The 17,605-nt window shown below is 39.8% G+C and overlaps 1 protein-coding gene across 6 annotated transcripts in view; it reads right to left on the bottom strand.

Annotated features, from left to right (window-relative positions):
- CNTNAP4 (contactin associated protein family member 4) overlaps nt 1-17,605 on the bottom strand; it is a 285,943-nt gene that overhangs the window by 174,957 nt on the left and 93,381 nt on the right. For 5 of the 6 annotated variants that reach the window (XM_055552670.1, XM_055552674.1, XM_055552676.1 and 2 more), the window contains exon 3: nt 10,489-10,682. In XM_055552670.1, coding sequence (XP_055408645.1) covers nt 10,489-10,682 — 194 coding nt within the window. The remainder of the gene's footprint in view (nt 1-10,488; nt 10,683-17,605) is intronic. The other variant, XM_055552671.1, reaches the window with a different exon arrangement.

Raw genomic sequence — 17,605 nt, 5'->3', positions numbered from 1 at the left:
GTTGGGAAGGTCCTCCTGGAGGAGGGCATGGCAACCCACTCCAGTGTTCTTGCCTAGAAAATCACTGGATAGAAGAACCTGGTGGGCTACAATCCACAGGGTCACAAAGAATCAGACATGAGTTAGAAACTAAACAAGAACAAAGAACAAAGCCCTTAAGTAGTTGTGAGCTAAGTACTTAAGTGCTGACTATTGAATTCTTTAAAATGGCACCCTTGTTGGCAGATTGAAAATCCACACTAGTCTTCACCTGATTCTTTGCTAAGTTCATAAAGGTGTTTATATAAAAAAAAAAAAAAAAAACTTTTGCATGAGTATTTATAGGTTTTCTCTTTTTTTGCATTTAATTCTGCAAAAGTCCCTTCCTCCTTCCCCTCACCCCACTTCCTTCCTCCCGCATACAAATTCTTTAAGGCATTTATTATTGCAATTTGCAGGGGTAAAAGCAACTTGTCCAGAGTCACACAGCTGTTAGAGATGGTGCCTGCATCTGAAGGCCTGTGGCCTGGTAACAGAGATGACTTCCTACTGCCATCCACAGCCTGCCCCCTCTTCTTCCTTTTGCATGCTACAGCTCTGGTATTTTGGTATAGTATTTTCAAGGTACTTTGGTACTTTGAACTGGACCAGATTTGACACTCCAACTATTCAACTCACTCTTGGACCAGACTAGAGAAATAGTACCATGGTTTCCAGAAAGCCATCCTGGGCATGTGTACAGAAACTGAGACCACTGTGTGCTGATGGCATTTGCCTCAGTTGTCCCAGATTATCAGAGCCAATCATGTTTATTCTGTTTTCAATCCAGAGCCTGGGGATGGTGAGTTTCAACGGAGGAGAGGCGGGGAGAGGATGATTCACAGGGACTTTGCCTGGAGTGGAGGCAGGATACAGCCATGTTCTATGGTGTGGTCCAATGTGAAAAGCTGTATAGATTTCCTCGGGGCAAAAGACTCCAATGCAGAAAAGCCCTATGCGATGTTCTAAGCAGAGAGTAAACAGAAATAAATAGAAGGAATATATTTCATGAAAATACATACATACCTGTTCTAATCATACAAATTACAGTTCCTTATTTGTGAAAACGTCTTTTTAAAAACTTGTGCTATAGTTAAGTGTATACGTTATGCAGTTCAGAAAAATTAAACACTCGAAGGCTAAGAATTTAAAAGTACAAACCAAAAAATTTAGAGGAATCATATGGAAATTCAATGTGTGCTCATGTATCCAAAGTGTTTGATTTTATGGAAAAAAAACAGAGGGAGCCATAGAAGAGACCAATTTCTTTCCAATTTAGTTTTTGTATTTATCCGTCATCTCTGACATGCAAATTTTTAAAGACAGCATAAATAGCACTGTAAGCTTAATTAATTTATGTATTTATTCTAATCTAAGGATCAAAAATCTATATGCCAAAGCGACATATTGGGAACATTTTTTTTTTACCTTTGAATTCCAGAGTATAAAAATGGAACTGCCATTACCATAATAGCTTTGTGGCTCTTAGGACTATTTTCTGCAACTTTTCCACAAACTTGCTAAAATAAATATAAGCTTTTTTTCTCTGAAACTTATATTCCCCACCCACCCCAGCTCATGATGACTCTGACATATTGTAATAAAGCCATTGCTCCCCAAGGATCTCTTTTCACTGCTCCAGCAATTTCTCTCTTCTCTCTCTCTTATTGAAAAAGAACCCTGTTATTAAGTACTTAAAATGTTCAAGGCTCCAAAAGGAAGACAACCTTTCAGTATGAGAGATTAATAATAACAATAAGAAGCACGGAAGGGAAGATAGGAGTTCAAAGCCAAATAAAATTTTCATTTGCAGAATACAAATCAAATACGATTTCTTTTGAACTGCATCTCTCTGATTTATAGACACAGCTCTGCAGAATACTTCCTAGCATTTTTGCTTCGTGTTTTCTTCCTTTCATCCTCATGGCTACTTCTGGACAAATGCCCTAATACTTTCCGAAAGCATGGCTCTTCTAAATCAACCAAAGGATTATTCTTTATGGACATTTCTGAAAGGAGTAAGATGCAGATAATAATATAAAGAGAAAATCTGAGACAATACCAGCTCAGAAGCAGGACTCCTAACAGAAATTGGGAATATGGATGGATAAAGCTGTACGGCTCAAGTCCTGGTTATGACTAGGAGTTCTTCTTTTACATACTTATACAAAATATCAGGTGGATACCCTCATCTCAGTGGGCTTCCCCCATGGCTCAGTGGGTAAAGAATCTGCCTGCAATGCAGGAGACAAAGGAGATATGAGTTCCATCCCTGGGTGGGGAAGATCCCCTGGAGGAGGAAATGGCAACCCATTCCGGTATACTTGCCTAGAAAATTCCACGGACAGAGGAGTCTGGTGAGCTACAGTCCATAGGGTTGCACAGAGTCGGACATGACTGAGCACTCACACGCACACGCGCACGCTCACCCAGTAAACACACAGGACCCCTGCATTGTAAACCAACAGAAGCATCACCGGATCACTGTATTTTGGGTCTGAAGTAAATAATCACCAAAGTGCTTCCTTTTACCTTTATGCTTTTGTTAATATCTATTCTAAACCACATTAGCAAAACAGTACGGTGGTCCTCTCTCCAATCACATTTCCTCTTTCCTTGGAATATCTCCTATATCCTAGGAATTCAGTAGGTACAGTATGCATTTTAGCCAGCAGTGTTTGGGAATTTCTGTCACATGTAAAATCTGGAAGAAAGGAAAATATAGAAGTAGAGTGAAAGAAAATGAAAAATATGTGAATGAGTTTGAAATTCAGCTGATTAAGGTTATACAAACTATGCAAAATTCTCCAGAAAGTCTTCCTGGAAATAACACAATGGCAGATGCCATTGGGAAAAAGACTCTAGAGATGAGTTGGTGACGACTGGAAAAGTCATGGGGCAGGCTGGACTAGAGTAAGTGCCTGAAAGGCCCTACGTTGGGAGGGATGACACAGGCCTCGCAGAACTGAAGAGCATGGCCCAGAAGAGAAGTCTGAAAACACAAGAAACCTTGGGAATGTCCTGAGAGCAGCAACTAAGTGTCTGAGACAGAAGCTGCGGTACATGAAGAAGCTGCCAATGAAACGTGCCAGATCCAGGATGGGATGTGGCCACCCAGTCTGCCAGGCAAGCAGAAACATTTCAATAAAGGAGCAGTGGGCTGTGTTTGCACAACAAATGTGTGCAACAGCCCCATCCTAGAGGCAACAACAGCGTGCATTAATCCACAGATACACCCTTCTACTTGATCCTCTGCAGGGGAGTCCTGGACTCAGCTATAGCATGTCTGATGAGAAACACAGCAATGCTCTCTCTCCCACATAGAAGGCAAAACTATACTCTGTCTTCAGTACATACTGATAAACAACAAGAGGCTGAGTTCATAATTTATGTTTTTCTCCTGCCTTACAGTAGATTATGTGTAAAAAATGACACTAAACCAATGATTTCATCTACACCATGAATTCCGGTTGAAATACTGTTCTTCCCTAGCTTTCATATTCATCAGTATTGACAGGAGGAAAGAGAGCTAAATTAACATGAACTTAGGCGGTAACTTGGGAGAAGGACATGGCAACCCACTCCAGTATGCTTGCCTGGGAAATCTCAAGGACAGAGGAGTCTGGCGGGCTACAGTCCATGGGGTGGCAAAAGAGTCAGACATGACTCAGGCACTAAGCCACCCTAAGAAGGTGGGAACTTACTGTAGACATCTCAATTCCTTCCGTATCAAAGTATTACTGATCAACTTTCTTGATGGAGAAGCCTGCAATTTTACTACTGAAAGGAATGAGGGATTAAATTACTCAGCAAGTACCTGAATTCTCCCTCATTCTGTAGGAAAAAGTTTATAGAGGTGAGACTTCCTTAGGAACAACATAGCTTCTTAGGCCTGTGCTTGTTTCCCTTAGAGCCATGTATCACTGTTCCCTGCTCTATTCTGAGCCACAGGAAGGCTGAGTGATGGAGACTGACAGTCCCAGGTCCTGTGCGAGCAAGCTTCCTGCCAGGCAGAGAGAGTTTGACAGATGAGAGGAAGGGGGAGCCTGGATATTTCTCCCCACTCTTTCAATGCCTCAGGCAGCTTCTCGGTAGTGGCTGAGCCTCTTTCGAGGCTCCTCCTCCCCATGGACAAGCCTTGCTTCCAGAATCTTCCATTGGACAGTCCCTGCCACGGTTCTAGCACTAACTGAACAGTGTCAGCTACAAGCTCTAGAAACGCCACCTTCTCATTATCCCTCCACTCCTGAGGAGTTACAGTGTCTGCTTGCTGCTGCTGGGCTCTGAAGGGTGCACCACCTCACACCTGATTTGCTTTGATCAGCTTTTCCACTACCTGTAACCAATTTTCTAGAATGACTTTGCAGTTTCAGATGCCCAGAGTAATTTCTGATTTTCTGACTGAGTACTGACTCACAAACCAATTTAGTATCAGAAATGTGGTGTTTTTCTATTTTATGATCAAAGATTAGATGACATGTTGCACATATAAATGCCATCCAACCATTGTAAAATATAAATATATAAACTACTAAAATAATATTAAAAATAATATATGATGCTACATATTGATAACTCCCATAGGCTTGGTACTATCAATAACTGTTACAAGATAATTTCATATAACAAGTGGGAGATAGCCATTATGTTTGTTTTTTTAAAAAAATCAATAATTGGATTGTTTCCTATCCACTCCTCTCTGTTGCCCTTCATTTCTATCAGTCTCAGATTATCCCCTTTGAAACTTCATATAAATCCAATCTTTACCTGTGCTTTAATAAATTGACATATATTCCATCCATTGTCCCCATCTCTTTCTCCTCAGTCCTTAAGATTTATTCTTCAGTATCAAATGACACTTCAGTTGAAAAATTTCCATTGGTTTTGGAATTCACTGCAGCAATGGCCAGTGTATTTTTACATCATCTGTTTCTGATGGCCATCCAGTACTCGGCTGCACAGAAGTACTATTAATAAAATCTGCCTAAGTAAGTGACCTGCTGCTGGTGTATTGCTTTCTATTTCAAATAGATATGTCTTCACATTTAATCATCTTCTTTTATGCTCTTTAGTAATATTCTAAATATTATCTTCATAAATCTCATAATTTCTTTTTACTTTTTCCCTTGATATTTATCATTTGGGAGTTCTATTTTAAGTGGAGCATATGTATTCCTTTTATGTTGTCTACCTAGTTGTTTATATGTAGAAAGATAAATTACAGGTTTTAAAAATTAATTTTATTGTTAGGCACAGGGTTTATTGAATTATCTTTTTTAAAAAAAATAAGATGTTCTCTTAGATTTTTAAGGAATATATTGTATCAATGCCAAATCTTTCCTCCTTTCTACCTTTATATATTTTTCTAGCCTCTTCTCTGATTATGTGTGGTAAGTTTGAAAATTAAAAATGTAAAATAGGAAAGACAGGCTCATGCATTAGTTTTTAGAAGACCTAACTGACTGCGTCTTAAGCAGCAATAAAGAAACATTTCAGAAGGACAGAATCGCTTCCCAGAGAGATTTCCAAATGTACCTCCTGGGACTGGGGAATGAGAAGAGTCAGAAGCAGACATCCGCAGCACTGCATCACAGCAAGGATAAGAGGGGAGAAAAGAGGGCGGTGTCTCGTCAATGAACTGTCACGTGGGAGAATGTGAGACACGAGCTGTAAAGTGTTTTTAAAACATGCCATCCTCTGGTTGATGCTTTGAGAATAAACTGGATGTGAGTGTGTGCTCCGAAGGGGGCATTAAATCAAATCTGCTGACCCTAATCACTCTCTTCAAATTACTTTTATTTTGCTTGCTTAGGGACAGGTCAATTGGAAGAATGTGAAGCAACGTTGCCATTTATCTTATTCAATGCATATGTGTTCCCACAGTTTTACAGGGGTTCATATATATTTTTGTATATTACATATTCATGTGAAGTTCCAATTTACGTGAGCCCAGGAAGTTTATGAGAAGGGACTGACATAACGTGTTACAGAATGGGCACGGATGGGACGAGGTGAAATAAACCATGCTGCTTGATTGAGAAGGCGCCCAGCAGACTAATTGTTCTGATTTATGACCAACGTCACATTAAAAACCCCAATGCAGCCACCTCCAACCAGGCACTCCTAGGTTAATCATTTCCAAAAGGGTAGAGAACCCAGTTAAATAGAAATACAAACAGGAGAGTCCCTGGGAATACAGACTAATCATATAGACTTTCAATAAAAAACATCTTTCTGGCACTCAAGCAGAGGCTGTGTTGAAAAGCAGAAGCAGCTTAAAGCACTCTCCAGGCATTTGCCCAAGTTCTGAGCCAAGGATTGCAAGGCATTAAGCTTGATGATTTGACATGTTGACACACAGGGCATCAGTGCTGTTACACTTTATATCACCACACATGTGGTGGGCTTAGAATACTAGAATAACACAGGAGAAAGGTCAACATAGGGAAAGGTCTAGGAAAGCTACACCTCACAAAGCGGGGAGTCCACCAGACTTACCACACACCTCTCACTTGAATTTCTGCCTCATTGGGTTTTCTATTAAATGACCCCAGCCACTTATTTATTTGACTGGAGATAAATACATGTTAAAATCTTTGCAGGTGGTATAGAGTTGACAACTCAATCATTCACAGTGATAATAATGCTGTGACTATATGGTGACAGGAGATACTTTTGTCTAATTGACTATACATGTCATGGGGGGCTCCGTGTCTTTCACTAGCCAAAGCCAAGCCACGACACTCAACACTTTCAATTTAAAAAGTTATATTAACTTCAGAAATATGTTAATATGAAATTATGGTTTTTTGTTTGAAAAATGAGATACAATTGAAATATTGTGCATAATACACTCCAACCCCATGGACTGTAGCCTACCATGCTCCTCTGTCCATGGAGCTCTCTGGGCAAGAATACTGGAGTGGGTAGCCATTCTTTTTCTCCAGGGCATCTTCCTGACCCAGGTATCAAATCCAAGTCTCCTGCATTGCAGGCAAATTCTTTACTGTCTGGGCCACCAGGGAAGCCGCATTGTGCATAACAGTCATATTTCCTTAAATAATTCATAAAATTAGTACCATCCTGTCCCTTGCCCTTATCGTTTTCAGTATAAAAGAGAGAATTTGGCAACCAAGGTTGTATGAGAGTTAAAGGAAAATGCCTAAGAAACTGTTTAAGCCTTTAGATTGCTTCTTACTTGGGACAATACATTTTTCTAGTTCTTACCAAGAATAACAGTTTCCACTTTTTTTTAAACTGCACTTTTGACCTTATTTTTCTTATGGTATATAAACAATAATTTATAAACATGATATACAAAAATCATTGTGTTTTTTTAGACTTTTGATATTATTTGATACTGTACAAACTTTATTAAATCAAGGTTAAAGACCTCCACGACAGATTTCTTTTCAGTGTTCACAGTAGCGGCTTTGTATACAAATATGCTGTGATGGAACTGCACACTATAATTTATTGTAAAAATCTTGGTAATGTGTACATAAGCTTTTGTTTCCTCTTGTTATTGCACTTAGTTTATGATAAATTTTTCACTGGTATCTGTGGATCTAAATCACTACACAAATCTGATAATTAAAATATACATTGTTAAAAAAAAAAAAAAGAGAGAGAATTTGTATAATTCAGCTGTAAAGTTCCTGCACATGTTAATTGCTTAAAATAATTTCTAAGATGCTAGTTTTATGAAATTCCAGAAACTGTTCTTAGATGAGCGAAAATTATACTTCACACTTCCTTTTCCAATCGTTTACAATAAACTGGCTAAAAAGTCTTTTGACCGTGGATGTTGAGAAATTTTGTTTTGTCTTCGAGAGGAACAATTACAGCAGTTTGCATTCTCTATTTTTTTCAAAATATTTATATGCCATCTAGAAAGATTACTTTGTATAAACTATATTTGTGGGCACTGGACTATAAATTTTATCCAAAAATTAATTTTTTAAAAATATGTCTCTCTCAAATTTACAGTTCTATCAAGTATATTCTTTAGAAAACAAATGAAGTATTTTGCCTTTCTTTTTTAAAGATTATTTGTAAGAAGCAGCAGGGCATTTGATGAATTCTTTCAGGTGTACAGAAGTCAATACATTGAAGGAAAATGAGGAATCCCCACGGCAGCATTTCTATCCATGTTGATGGGTTTTATTTTATGTGTTTCTAAACTTGTAACAACTGCCTTTTCTTCCTCTTTCCATCACATTCTCCTATAATGCTTTATGGGTTCCCTAACTCTCTTTCACAGATTTATTTGTATCATCTGGAGCAGACTGTGAAGCGCTTAAAAAAATTGTCATGTTTTGTATAATCTGGATACATTACCCATAATGGGCAAAAAAAAAAAAAAAAAAAGTTACAAAATACAGATGTGCTAAATGTGACAAAGAGTCAAATTCCTTACTACGAACATCAATTAAAAATTGGTCTTTAGCTAAACAAAAAACCCCACATTAAAGTGATCTGTGCCAGATCATTTTAAACAACCTGGAACCAGGTTACAATTCACCGTGTTTCATTTTGCCTGCGTTGCTATTGTCGAGTCACAGAGAGGGGCTTCCCTCAGGGAGGGACCTGAGTAATTACGGGGTAAAGAGAGAACTATGAGCCTACCTGGGATGGACAGACAGCATGAGTGTGTGTGTGTGTGTGCGCGCGCGCACGTGTGTTTATACATATATTGACGATGTTTGAAGATTTGAAGCTGTTTTACCTACACCATAACCTTATCTATTTTATGTGTGGTCATGGCATCAGCGGCAAGTCTCAGTTTTGATCTTGACGTTCAGTTATCCATCTGCTTTCTTTACTATATCCAAAATTATAGTCCAGTCCTTCCCAAATCTGTTAGTCCATTCTGACCGTAGTCAGAGTCTAAAAACGATATTACCAAGCCAAGTAACTGTGATAGATACCATCTGTCTTTACATTGATTGGTTTGGATTAGTTAAGGATATCATTCATGTCACTAATGCACCCTGACCATCTCACTTTTTACAAGGTAAGTGAAAAAGACGAACAGTACTGTCCAGGTTTAGCTTTCCTCAAGCTTGATTCATGAAAACAATTAATTTTCATGGTTAATCTTTCTCTCTAAAAAATGTCAAAATACACATCTTACTTAATACAGCTAAATATTAGCCACTACTTATCTAGTTTAAAATCCAAAGCTTATTTAGAAGAAAAGAGTAAAAGATAATCCAAACACCTAGTTAAAAAAATACCTCATTAGGCTTTCACAGCTATTGGTTCATAATTACTGTTTAATTTATCCCCAGTTTGAATGGTTTTCATGGGATTAATTCAACTGTAATATCCAATTTTTCTTGCTCTTATACATAACTCCAACTTGCTTTGGATATTAAGGCAGCTTTTCTGAAAATGCTTACAGAAAACTTCCAGCCTAACAGTTGTTCTCTCTAGAGAAAGAGCAGGGCTACATTTTCTCAATTCAACTTACGTCAATAAACATGCATTGAATGGCCACCAAGGGCTTCAGAGATACAAAGGTGAATAATCACAGTCCCTGTCTTCAGCGAGTTTACAATGTATCACGGAGTTCTAGGAAGTTTCAAAAGAGAGGCCGTTGACTGATCAAAGAAAATTATCATTATGTGCCCAAACAGGCCTCCAAATTATCTGTGTGCTAAGAACAACGCTTCATTAAGTTACTCATTTTCTCTGGTTCCAGCAGCTCAGTCAGAGGAAAATTAAAAAAAAAAAAAAAAGTTCTTTGCAGTATGTTGTCCCTGGCCCACATAAAATCCAAACCAATACTTTTCTACACTAAAAGAGAAGTCCTTTCTTCACCAGCAAGCAAACTTTCTTCAGCTTCCTTCTCCCACTGGGTTTCACGTATACTCGGTCAACTACAAATACCACTCACTCTGTTACAAACTGCCTCCTGGCCAGTCTCCCTTGTAACAGCTGTGCCCTGTCCACAAAACACAGCATTTTAACACGTGAAAAGACTACAGAAAGGTTTATATATAAATCATATATGTGTGTATAAGACATATATAAATATTCTAAATATTATATATAAAAACCTCTATAGACTAGAGAGACATTAATTCATATTTCTCAGAGTCATCAGAACAACAAAAAAAATTCTTTTTGCCACCCTTAAATAAAGGCAATGCAAAACTGCTATGTTACTAAACAAAAAATGTTTTATACAGGCTTGGTTTCTTCCTTTAATCTTCACACTATTTAGAGCACTAATGAGATTTTTTTTTTCTTCAATTTCTGAGGACTCTGTGAAATAAGTTTACTTTTAGTATTTTCTTAAATTAAATCATAAAATGTATTGGAGAATGAGTATTAATACATTGGAAAATGTTTTCTAAGTAAGTCCAAAGATTCTGATTCTAAACAAAGTTTAAGAGATTCTTAAACTGTCTGTAGGAATGACCTCTCCTCTGAGAGGCCATGTATTCTGTTAAAGAAACATACCCAGATACTGTCCTCCTGGCGATACTGCTTCCAGTTCCTGCCGCTGTCGCTGAACATCAGGAGGTAGCTGGTCACCCAATTGGAGCTCCCATACCCGCCTTGGGTGGCCACGGCAGTGATCTCCATCCTCTCTCCAAGGTCAATCTGCAACCACTGGTATTTATTTGACACAAGTGGAGACCAGCCACCAGCTCCTTTTGTGAAAAGAGAAAAAAGAGAAATGAGCAAAGAATTCATTAGACATCTGTTAATGAACTAGCAATGCCAGTAAGACTATTCCTCTATGAAACTTCAGAAAGTCAAATTTCCAAAATACAAAACTTTCCATAATGGTAAAAAAAAAATACAGAGAAACAAGAATGTAATGTAAATGGATGGCGCCTATATTAATTATGTTGATTTCTAGGTGTTACAACCATCTAACACTGGGAGAGCAAATTCAGTGAGGTTAAACTCACTGTATGTTTAAAGTCCTTAATTTGAGAGGCAGACAGCCATGTCAGCACATGGAACTAGTATGTTCAGTGCCCACACACGGCTGAGTAATGATCTGCCTTCAGACTGTGATTTACCTTCAAACTACATGGAACTTGGAAATGCGGTACTTGGATGCAATCTCAAAAATGAAAGAATGATCTCTGTTCATTTCCAAGGCAAACCATTTAATATTACGGTAATCCAAGTCTATGCCCTGACCAGGAACGCTAAAGACGCTGCAGTTGAACAGTTCTATGAAGACCTACAAGACCTTCTAGAACTAACACCCAAAAAAGATGTCCTTTTCATTATAGAGGCCTGGAATGCAAAAGTAGGAAGTCAAGAAACACCTAGAGTAACCGATAAATTTGGCCTTGGAGTACCGAATGAAGCAGGACAAAAGCTAATACAGTTCTGCCAAGAGAACGCACTGGTCACAGCAAACACCCTCTTCCAACAACACAAGAGAAAACTCTACACATGGACATCACCAGATGGTCAACACCAAAATCAGATTGATTATATTCTTTGCAACCAAAGATGAGAAGCTCTATACAGTCAGCAAAAACAAGACCAGGAGCTTACTGTGGCTCAGATCATGAACTTCTTATTGCCAAATTCAGACTGAAATTGAAGAAGTGGGGAAAACCACTAGACCATTCAGGTGTGACCTAAATCAAATCCCTTATGACTATACAGTGAAAGTGAGAAATAGATTTAAGGAACTAGATCTGATAGACAGAGTGCCTGATGAACTATGGACGGAGGTTCGTGACACGGTACAGGAGACAGGGATCAAGACCATCCCCATGGAAAAGAAATGCAAAAAAGCAAAATGGCTGTCTGAGGAGGCCTTACAAATAGCTGTGAAAAGAAGAGAAGAGAAAAGCAATGGATAAAAGGAAAGATATACCCATTTGAATGCAGAGTTCCAAAGAATAGCAAGGAGAGATAAGAAAGCCTTCCTCAGCAATCAATGCAAAGAAATAGAGGAAAACAACAGAATGGGAAAGACTAGAGATCTCTTCAAGAAAATTAGAGGAGGCGGTCCTAAGATGGCGGAGGAATAGGACAGGGAGACCACTTTCTCCCCCACAAATTCATCAAAAGAACATTTAAACGCTGAGTAAAATCCACAAAACAACTTCTGAATGCCGGCAGAGGACATCAGGCACCCAGAAAAGCAGCCCATTCTCTTTGAAAGGAGGTAGGAAAAATATAAAAGACAAAAAAAGAGACAAAAGAGGTAGGGACAGAGCTCCATCCCGGGAAGGGAGTCTTAAAAAGAGAGAAGTTTCCAAACACCAGGAAACACTCTCACTGCCGAGTCTGTGCCGAGCCTTGGAAGCACAGAGGGCAACATAATAAGGAGGAAAAATAAGTAAATAATTAAAACCCACAGATTAGGAGCCCAATGATAACTCCCCCAGCGGAGAAGCAGCGCAGACGCCTGCGCCTGCCACTAGCAAGTGGGGGCTGGGCAGGGAGGCGCAGGCTGCATTGCTTAGAGTAAGGATCGGGCGGAATTCCCCCGAGGGAAATCAGAGCGAATTAATTTGGGCTAGCAAACCAGACTGTGAGATAGCTACCACGAGAAAAGCCCTAAGACACCGCCAGGCCCGCGCACAGAACAAAGGGCGGAACAGAACTAGCCGGCTGCAGACCATCCTCCTCTGGTGACAGGCAGCCAAAGCCGGAAGAGGGCAATCGCAGCCCCAGAGAGACATTATCTACCAGACTGCAAGCAGGCTTCCTTGCTTAATAGACTTCTTGGGGTTCTGGACAGTCATCCACCTGAGAAGGTGTGCCGGTTGTACACCCAGAAAACCGAGGAGCAGGGTTGGGAGAGGCGGTAAGTCACAGTGACCGCGCTCACCAAACACCTCATCACCTGAGCTGCTCGGAGCTGGGAAGGGCACTAAACGCAAGCCCAACGGAGTCTGCGCCTCTGAGGACTACCCGACTGCCTGAACCTAAGTGGCTTGGACCTAGGAGGTGCATGCAGCCCAGGGCCGGCCTCGGACCGTTCTGGTGGAGCAACCTAGAGCCTGAGCTGTGTGGGCAGGGAGGATGCACGCGCCGTGAGGGGGGCAGGCCCAGTGTGGCTGAGACACTGCGAGCACACGCCAGTGTTATTTGTCTGCAGCGTCCCTTCCTCCCCACAGCACCACTGAACAAGTGAGCCTAAAAAAGTGACCACCACCGCCCTCTTGTGTCAGGGCGGAAATCAGACACTGAAGAGACCAGCAAACAGAAGCTAAAACCGAGGGAACCGCCTTGGAAGTGACAGGTGCAATAGATTAAAACCCTGTAGTTAGTACTGACTACATAGGAAGAGGCCTATAAATCTTGAGAAATATAAGCCAGACCAAGAAACTATCCGAAAATGAACTGACCCCACACTGCCCACAACATCAGAGAAAGTCCTAGATAAATTTTTACTATTTTTATGATCATTCTTTCCTTTTTCTTTTCTTTGCTTCTTATTTTTTCTTTTCTTTTTTCTTTTTTAACTTTTTTTAATTTTTAAGTCCTCTATAAAACATCTATTTCTGCTTTATTGACTATGCCAAAGCCTTTGACTGTGTGGATCACAATAAACTGTGGAAATTTCTGAAAGAGATGGGAATACCAGAACACCTCATCTGCCTCTTGAGAAATTTGTATGAAGGTCAGGAAGCAACAGTTAGAACTGGACATGGAACAACAGACTGGTTCCAAATAGGAAAAGGAGTCCGTCAAGGCTGTATATTGTCACCCTGCTTATTTAACTTCTATGCAGAGTACATCATGAGAAATGCTGGGCTGGATGAAGCACAAGCTGGAATCAAGATTGCCAGGAGAAATATCAATAACCTCAAAGATGCAGATGACACCACCCTTATGGCAGAAAGTGAAGAATAATTAAAGGGCCTCTTGATGAAAGTGAAAGTGGAGAGTGAAAAAGTTGGCTTACAGCTCAACATTCAGAAAATGAATATCATGGCATCCGGTCCCACCACTTCATGGGAAATAGATGGGGAAACAGTGGAAACGGTGTCAGACTTTATTTTTCTGGGCTCCAAAATCACTACAGATGGTGACTGCAGCCATGAAATTAAAAGACGCTTACTCCTTGGAAGGAAAGTTATGACCAACCTAGGCAGCAGATTCAAAAGCAGAGACATTACTTTGCCAACAAAGGTCCGTCTAGTCAAGGCTATGGTTTTTCCAGTGGTCATGTATGGATGTGAGAGTTGGACTGTGAAGAAGGCTGAGCGCCAAAGAATTGATGCTTTTGAACCGTGGTGTTGGAGAAGACTCTTGAGAGTCCCTTGGACTGCAAGGAGATCCAACCAGTCCATTCTGAAGGAGATCAGCCCTGGGTGTTCTTTGGAAGGAATGATGATAAAGCTGAAACTCCAGTACTTTGGCCACCTCATGTGAAGAGTTGACTCATTGGAAAAGACTCTGATGCTGGGAGGGATTGGGGGCAGGAGGAGAAGGGGACGACAGAGGATGAGGTGGCTGGATGGCATCACTGACTCGATGGACATGAGTCTCAGTGAACTCCGGGAGTTGGTGATGGACAGGGAGGCCTGGCGTGCTGCGATTCATGGGGTCGCAAAGAGGCGGACACGACTGAGCGACTGATCTGATCTGATCTGATTACTCCCTTAATTTTCATTTCTATAACCTACTATTACTTTGCAAAAAAAAAAAGACTTTTTTAAAGCAAACTTCATTTATATATATTTTAATAACTTTTGTGACTTTGTGTTTTTTTTCTTCTTTTCTTTAATATCGTATTTTTGAAAATCCAACCTCTAGAATTTTAATCTTTGCTTTTTGGTATTTGTTATCAATTTTGTACCTTTAAGAACCCACTCTTCAGTACCTATTTTTATCTGGGAGCGAGATTACTGGCTTGACTGCTCTCTCCCCCTTTGGACTCTCCTTTCTCTCCACTAGGTCACCTCTGTCTTCTCCCTCCCCCTTCTCTTCTCTACCCAACTCTCTGAATCTCTTTGTATTCCAGATGGTAGAGCTCACTTAGGGAACTGATTACTGACTGGATCTGTCTCTCTCCTTTTCATTCCCCCCTTTTATCCTCCTGGCCAACCTCTGTCTCCTTCCTCCCTCTTCTCTTCTCTATATAACTCCATGAACATCTCTGAGCAGTCCAGACCTTGGAGCGCACATAAGGAAGTGACTACTGGCTAGCTTGCTCTCTCCTCTTTTGATTCCACCTCATATCATGCGGGTCACCTCTAACTCCCTCCTCCCTCTTCTCTTCTCCATGTAACTCTGTGAACCTCTCTGGGTGTCCCTCACTGTGGAGAAACTTTTCATCTTTAACCTAGATGTTTTATCAACAGTGCTGTATAGAAGGAGAAGTCTTGAGACTACTGTAAAAATAAGACTGAAAACCAGAAGCAGGAGGCTTAAGTGCAAATCCTGAGAACATCATAGAACACCTGACACCAGGGAACATAAAGTGATAGGAGTTCATCAAATGCCTCCATACCTACACTGAAACCAAGCACCACCCAAGGCCAACAAGTTCCAGAGCAAAACATACCATGCAGATTCTCCAGCACACAGGAACACAGCCCTGAGCTTCAATATACAGACTGCTCAAAGTTACTCCAAATCCATTGACATCTCATAACTCGTTACTAGACACTTCACTGCACACTCCAGAGAGAAGAAATCCAGCTCCACCCACCAGAACACCGACACAAGCTTCCCTAACCAAGAAACCTTCACAAGCCACCGATACAACCCCACCCACAGCGAGGAAACGCCATAATAAAGAGAACTCCACAAACTGCCAGAATACAGAAAGGACACCCCAAACTCAGCAATATAAACAAGATGAAGAGACAGACAGAGGAATACCCAGCAGGTAAAGGAACAGGATAAATGCCCACCAAACCAAACAAAAGAGGAAGAGATAGGGAATCTACCTGATAAAGAATTCCAAATAATGATAGTGAAAATGATCCAAAATCTTGAAATAAAAATGAAATCACAGATAAATAGCCTGGAGGCAAGGATTGAGAAAATGCAAGAAAGGTTTAACAAGGACCTAGAAGAAATAAAAAAGAATCAATATATAATTAATAATGCAATAAATGAGATAAAAAACACTCTGGAGGCAACAAATAGTAGAATAATGGAGGCAGAAGATAGGATTAGTGAAATAGAAGATAGAATGGTAGAAATAAATGAATCAGAGAGGAAAAAAGAAAAACGAATTAAAAGAAATGAGGACAATCTCAGAGACCTCCAGGACAGTATTAAATGCCACAACATTCGAATCTTAGGAGTCCCAGAAGAAGACAAAAAGAAAGACCATGAGAAAATACTTGAGGAGATAATAGTTGAAAACTTTCCTAAAATGGGGAAGGAAATAATCACCCAAGTCCAAGAAACCCAGAGAGCCCCAAACAGGATAAACCCAAGGTGAAACACCCCAAAACACATATTAATCAAATTAACAAAGATCAAACACAAAGAACAAATATTAAAAGCAGCAAGTGAAAAACAACAAATAACACACAAGGGGATTCCCATAAGGATAACAGCTGATCTTTCGATAGAAACTCTTCAGGGCCAGGAGGGAATGGCAGGACATACTTAAAGTGATGAAAGAAAATAACCTACAGCCAAGGTTACTGGACCCAGCAAGGATCTCATTCAAATATGAAGGAGAAATCAAAAGCTTTACAGACAAGCAAAAGCTGAGAGAATTCAGCACCACCAAACCAGTTCTCCAACAAATGCTAAAGGATATTCTCTAGACAGGAGACACAAAAATGGTGTATAAATTCGAACCCAAAACAATAAAGTAAATGGCAACAGGATCATACTTATCAATAATTACCTTAAACATAAATGGGTTGAATGCCCCAACCAAAAGACAAAGACTGGCTGAATGGATACAAAAACAAGACCCCTATATATGTTGTCTACAAGAGACCCACCTCAAAACAGGGGACACATACAGACTGAAAGTGAAGGGCAGGAAAAAGATATTCCATAAAAATAGAGATCAAAAGAAAGCAGGAGTAGCAATACTCATATCAGATAAAGTAGACTTTAAAACAGGGCTGTAAAAGAGACAAAGAAGGACACTACATAATGATCAAAGGATCAATCCAAGAAGAAGAGATAACAATTTTAAATATATATATACACCCAACATAGGAGCATCGCAATATGTAAGACAAATGCTAACAAGTATGAAAGGGGAAATTAACAATAACACAATAATAGTGGCAGACTTTAATACCCCACTCACACCTATGGATAGATCAACTAAACAGAAAATTAACAAAGAAACACAAACTTTAAATGATACAATAGACCAGTTAGACCTAATTGATATCTATAGGACATTTCACCCCAAAACAATGAATTTCACCTTTTTCTCAAGCACACATGGAACCTTCTCCAGGATAGATCACATCCTCGGCCATAAATCTAGCCTTGGTAAATTAAAAAAAAAATTGAAATCATTCCAAGCATCTTTTCTGAACACAATGCAGTAAGATTAGATCTCAATTACAGGAGAAAAAATGTTAAAAATTCCAACATATGGAGGCTGAACAACACACTGCTTAATAAACAACAAATCACAGAAGAAATCAAAAAA

The sequence above is a fragment of the Bubalus kerabau genome, chromosome 17, assembly GCF_029407905.1.
Source record: "Bubalus kerabau isolate K-KA32 ecotype Philippines breed swamp buffalo chromosome 17, PCC_UOA_SB_1v2, whole genome shotgun sequence".
NCBI lineage: Eukaryota > Metazoa > Chordata > Mammalia > Artiodactyla > Bovidae > Bubalus > Bubalus kerabau.
This window is presented reverse-complemented; position numbering and strand designations above follow the sequence as displayed.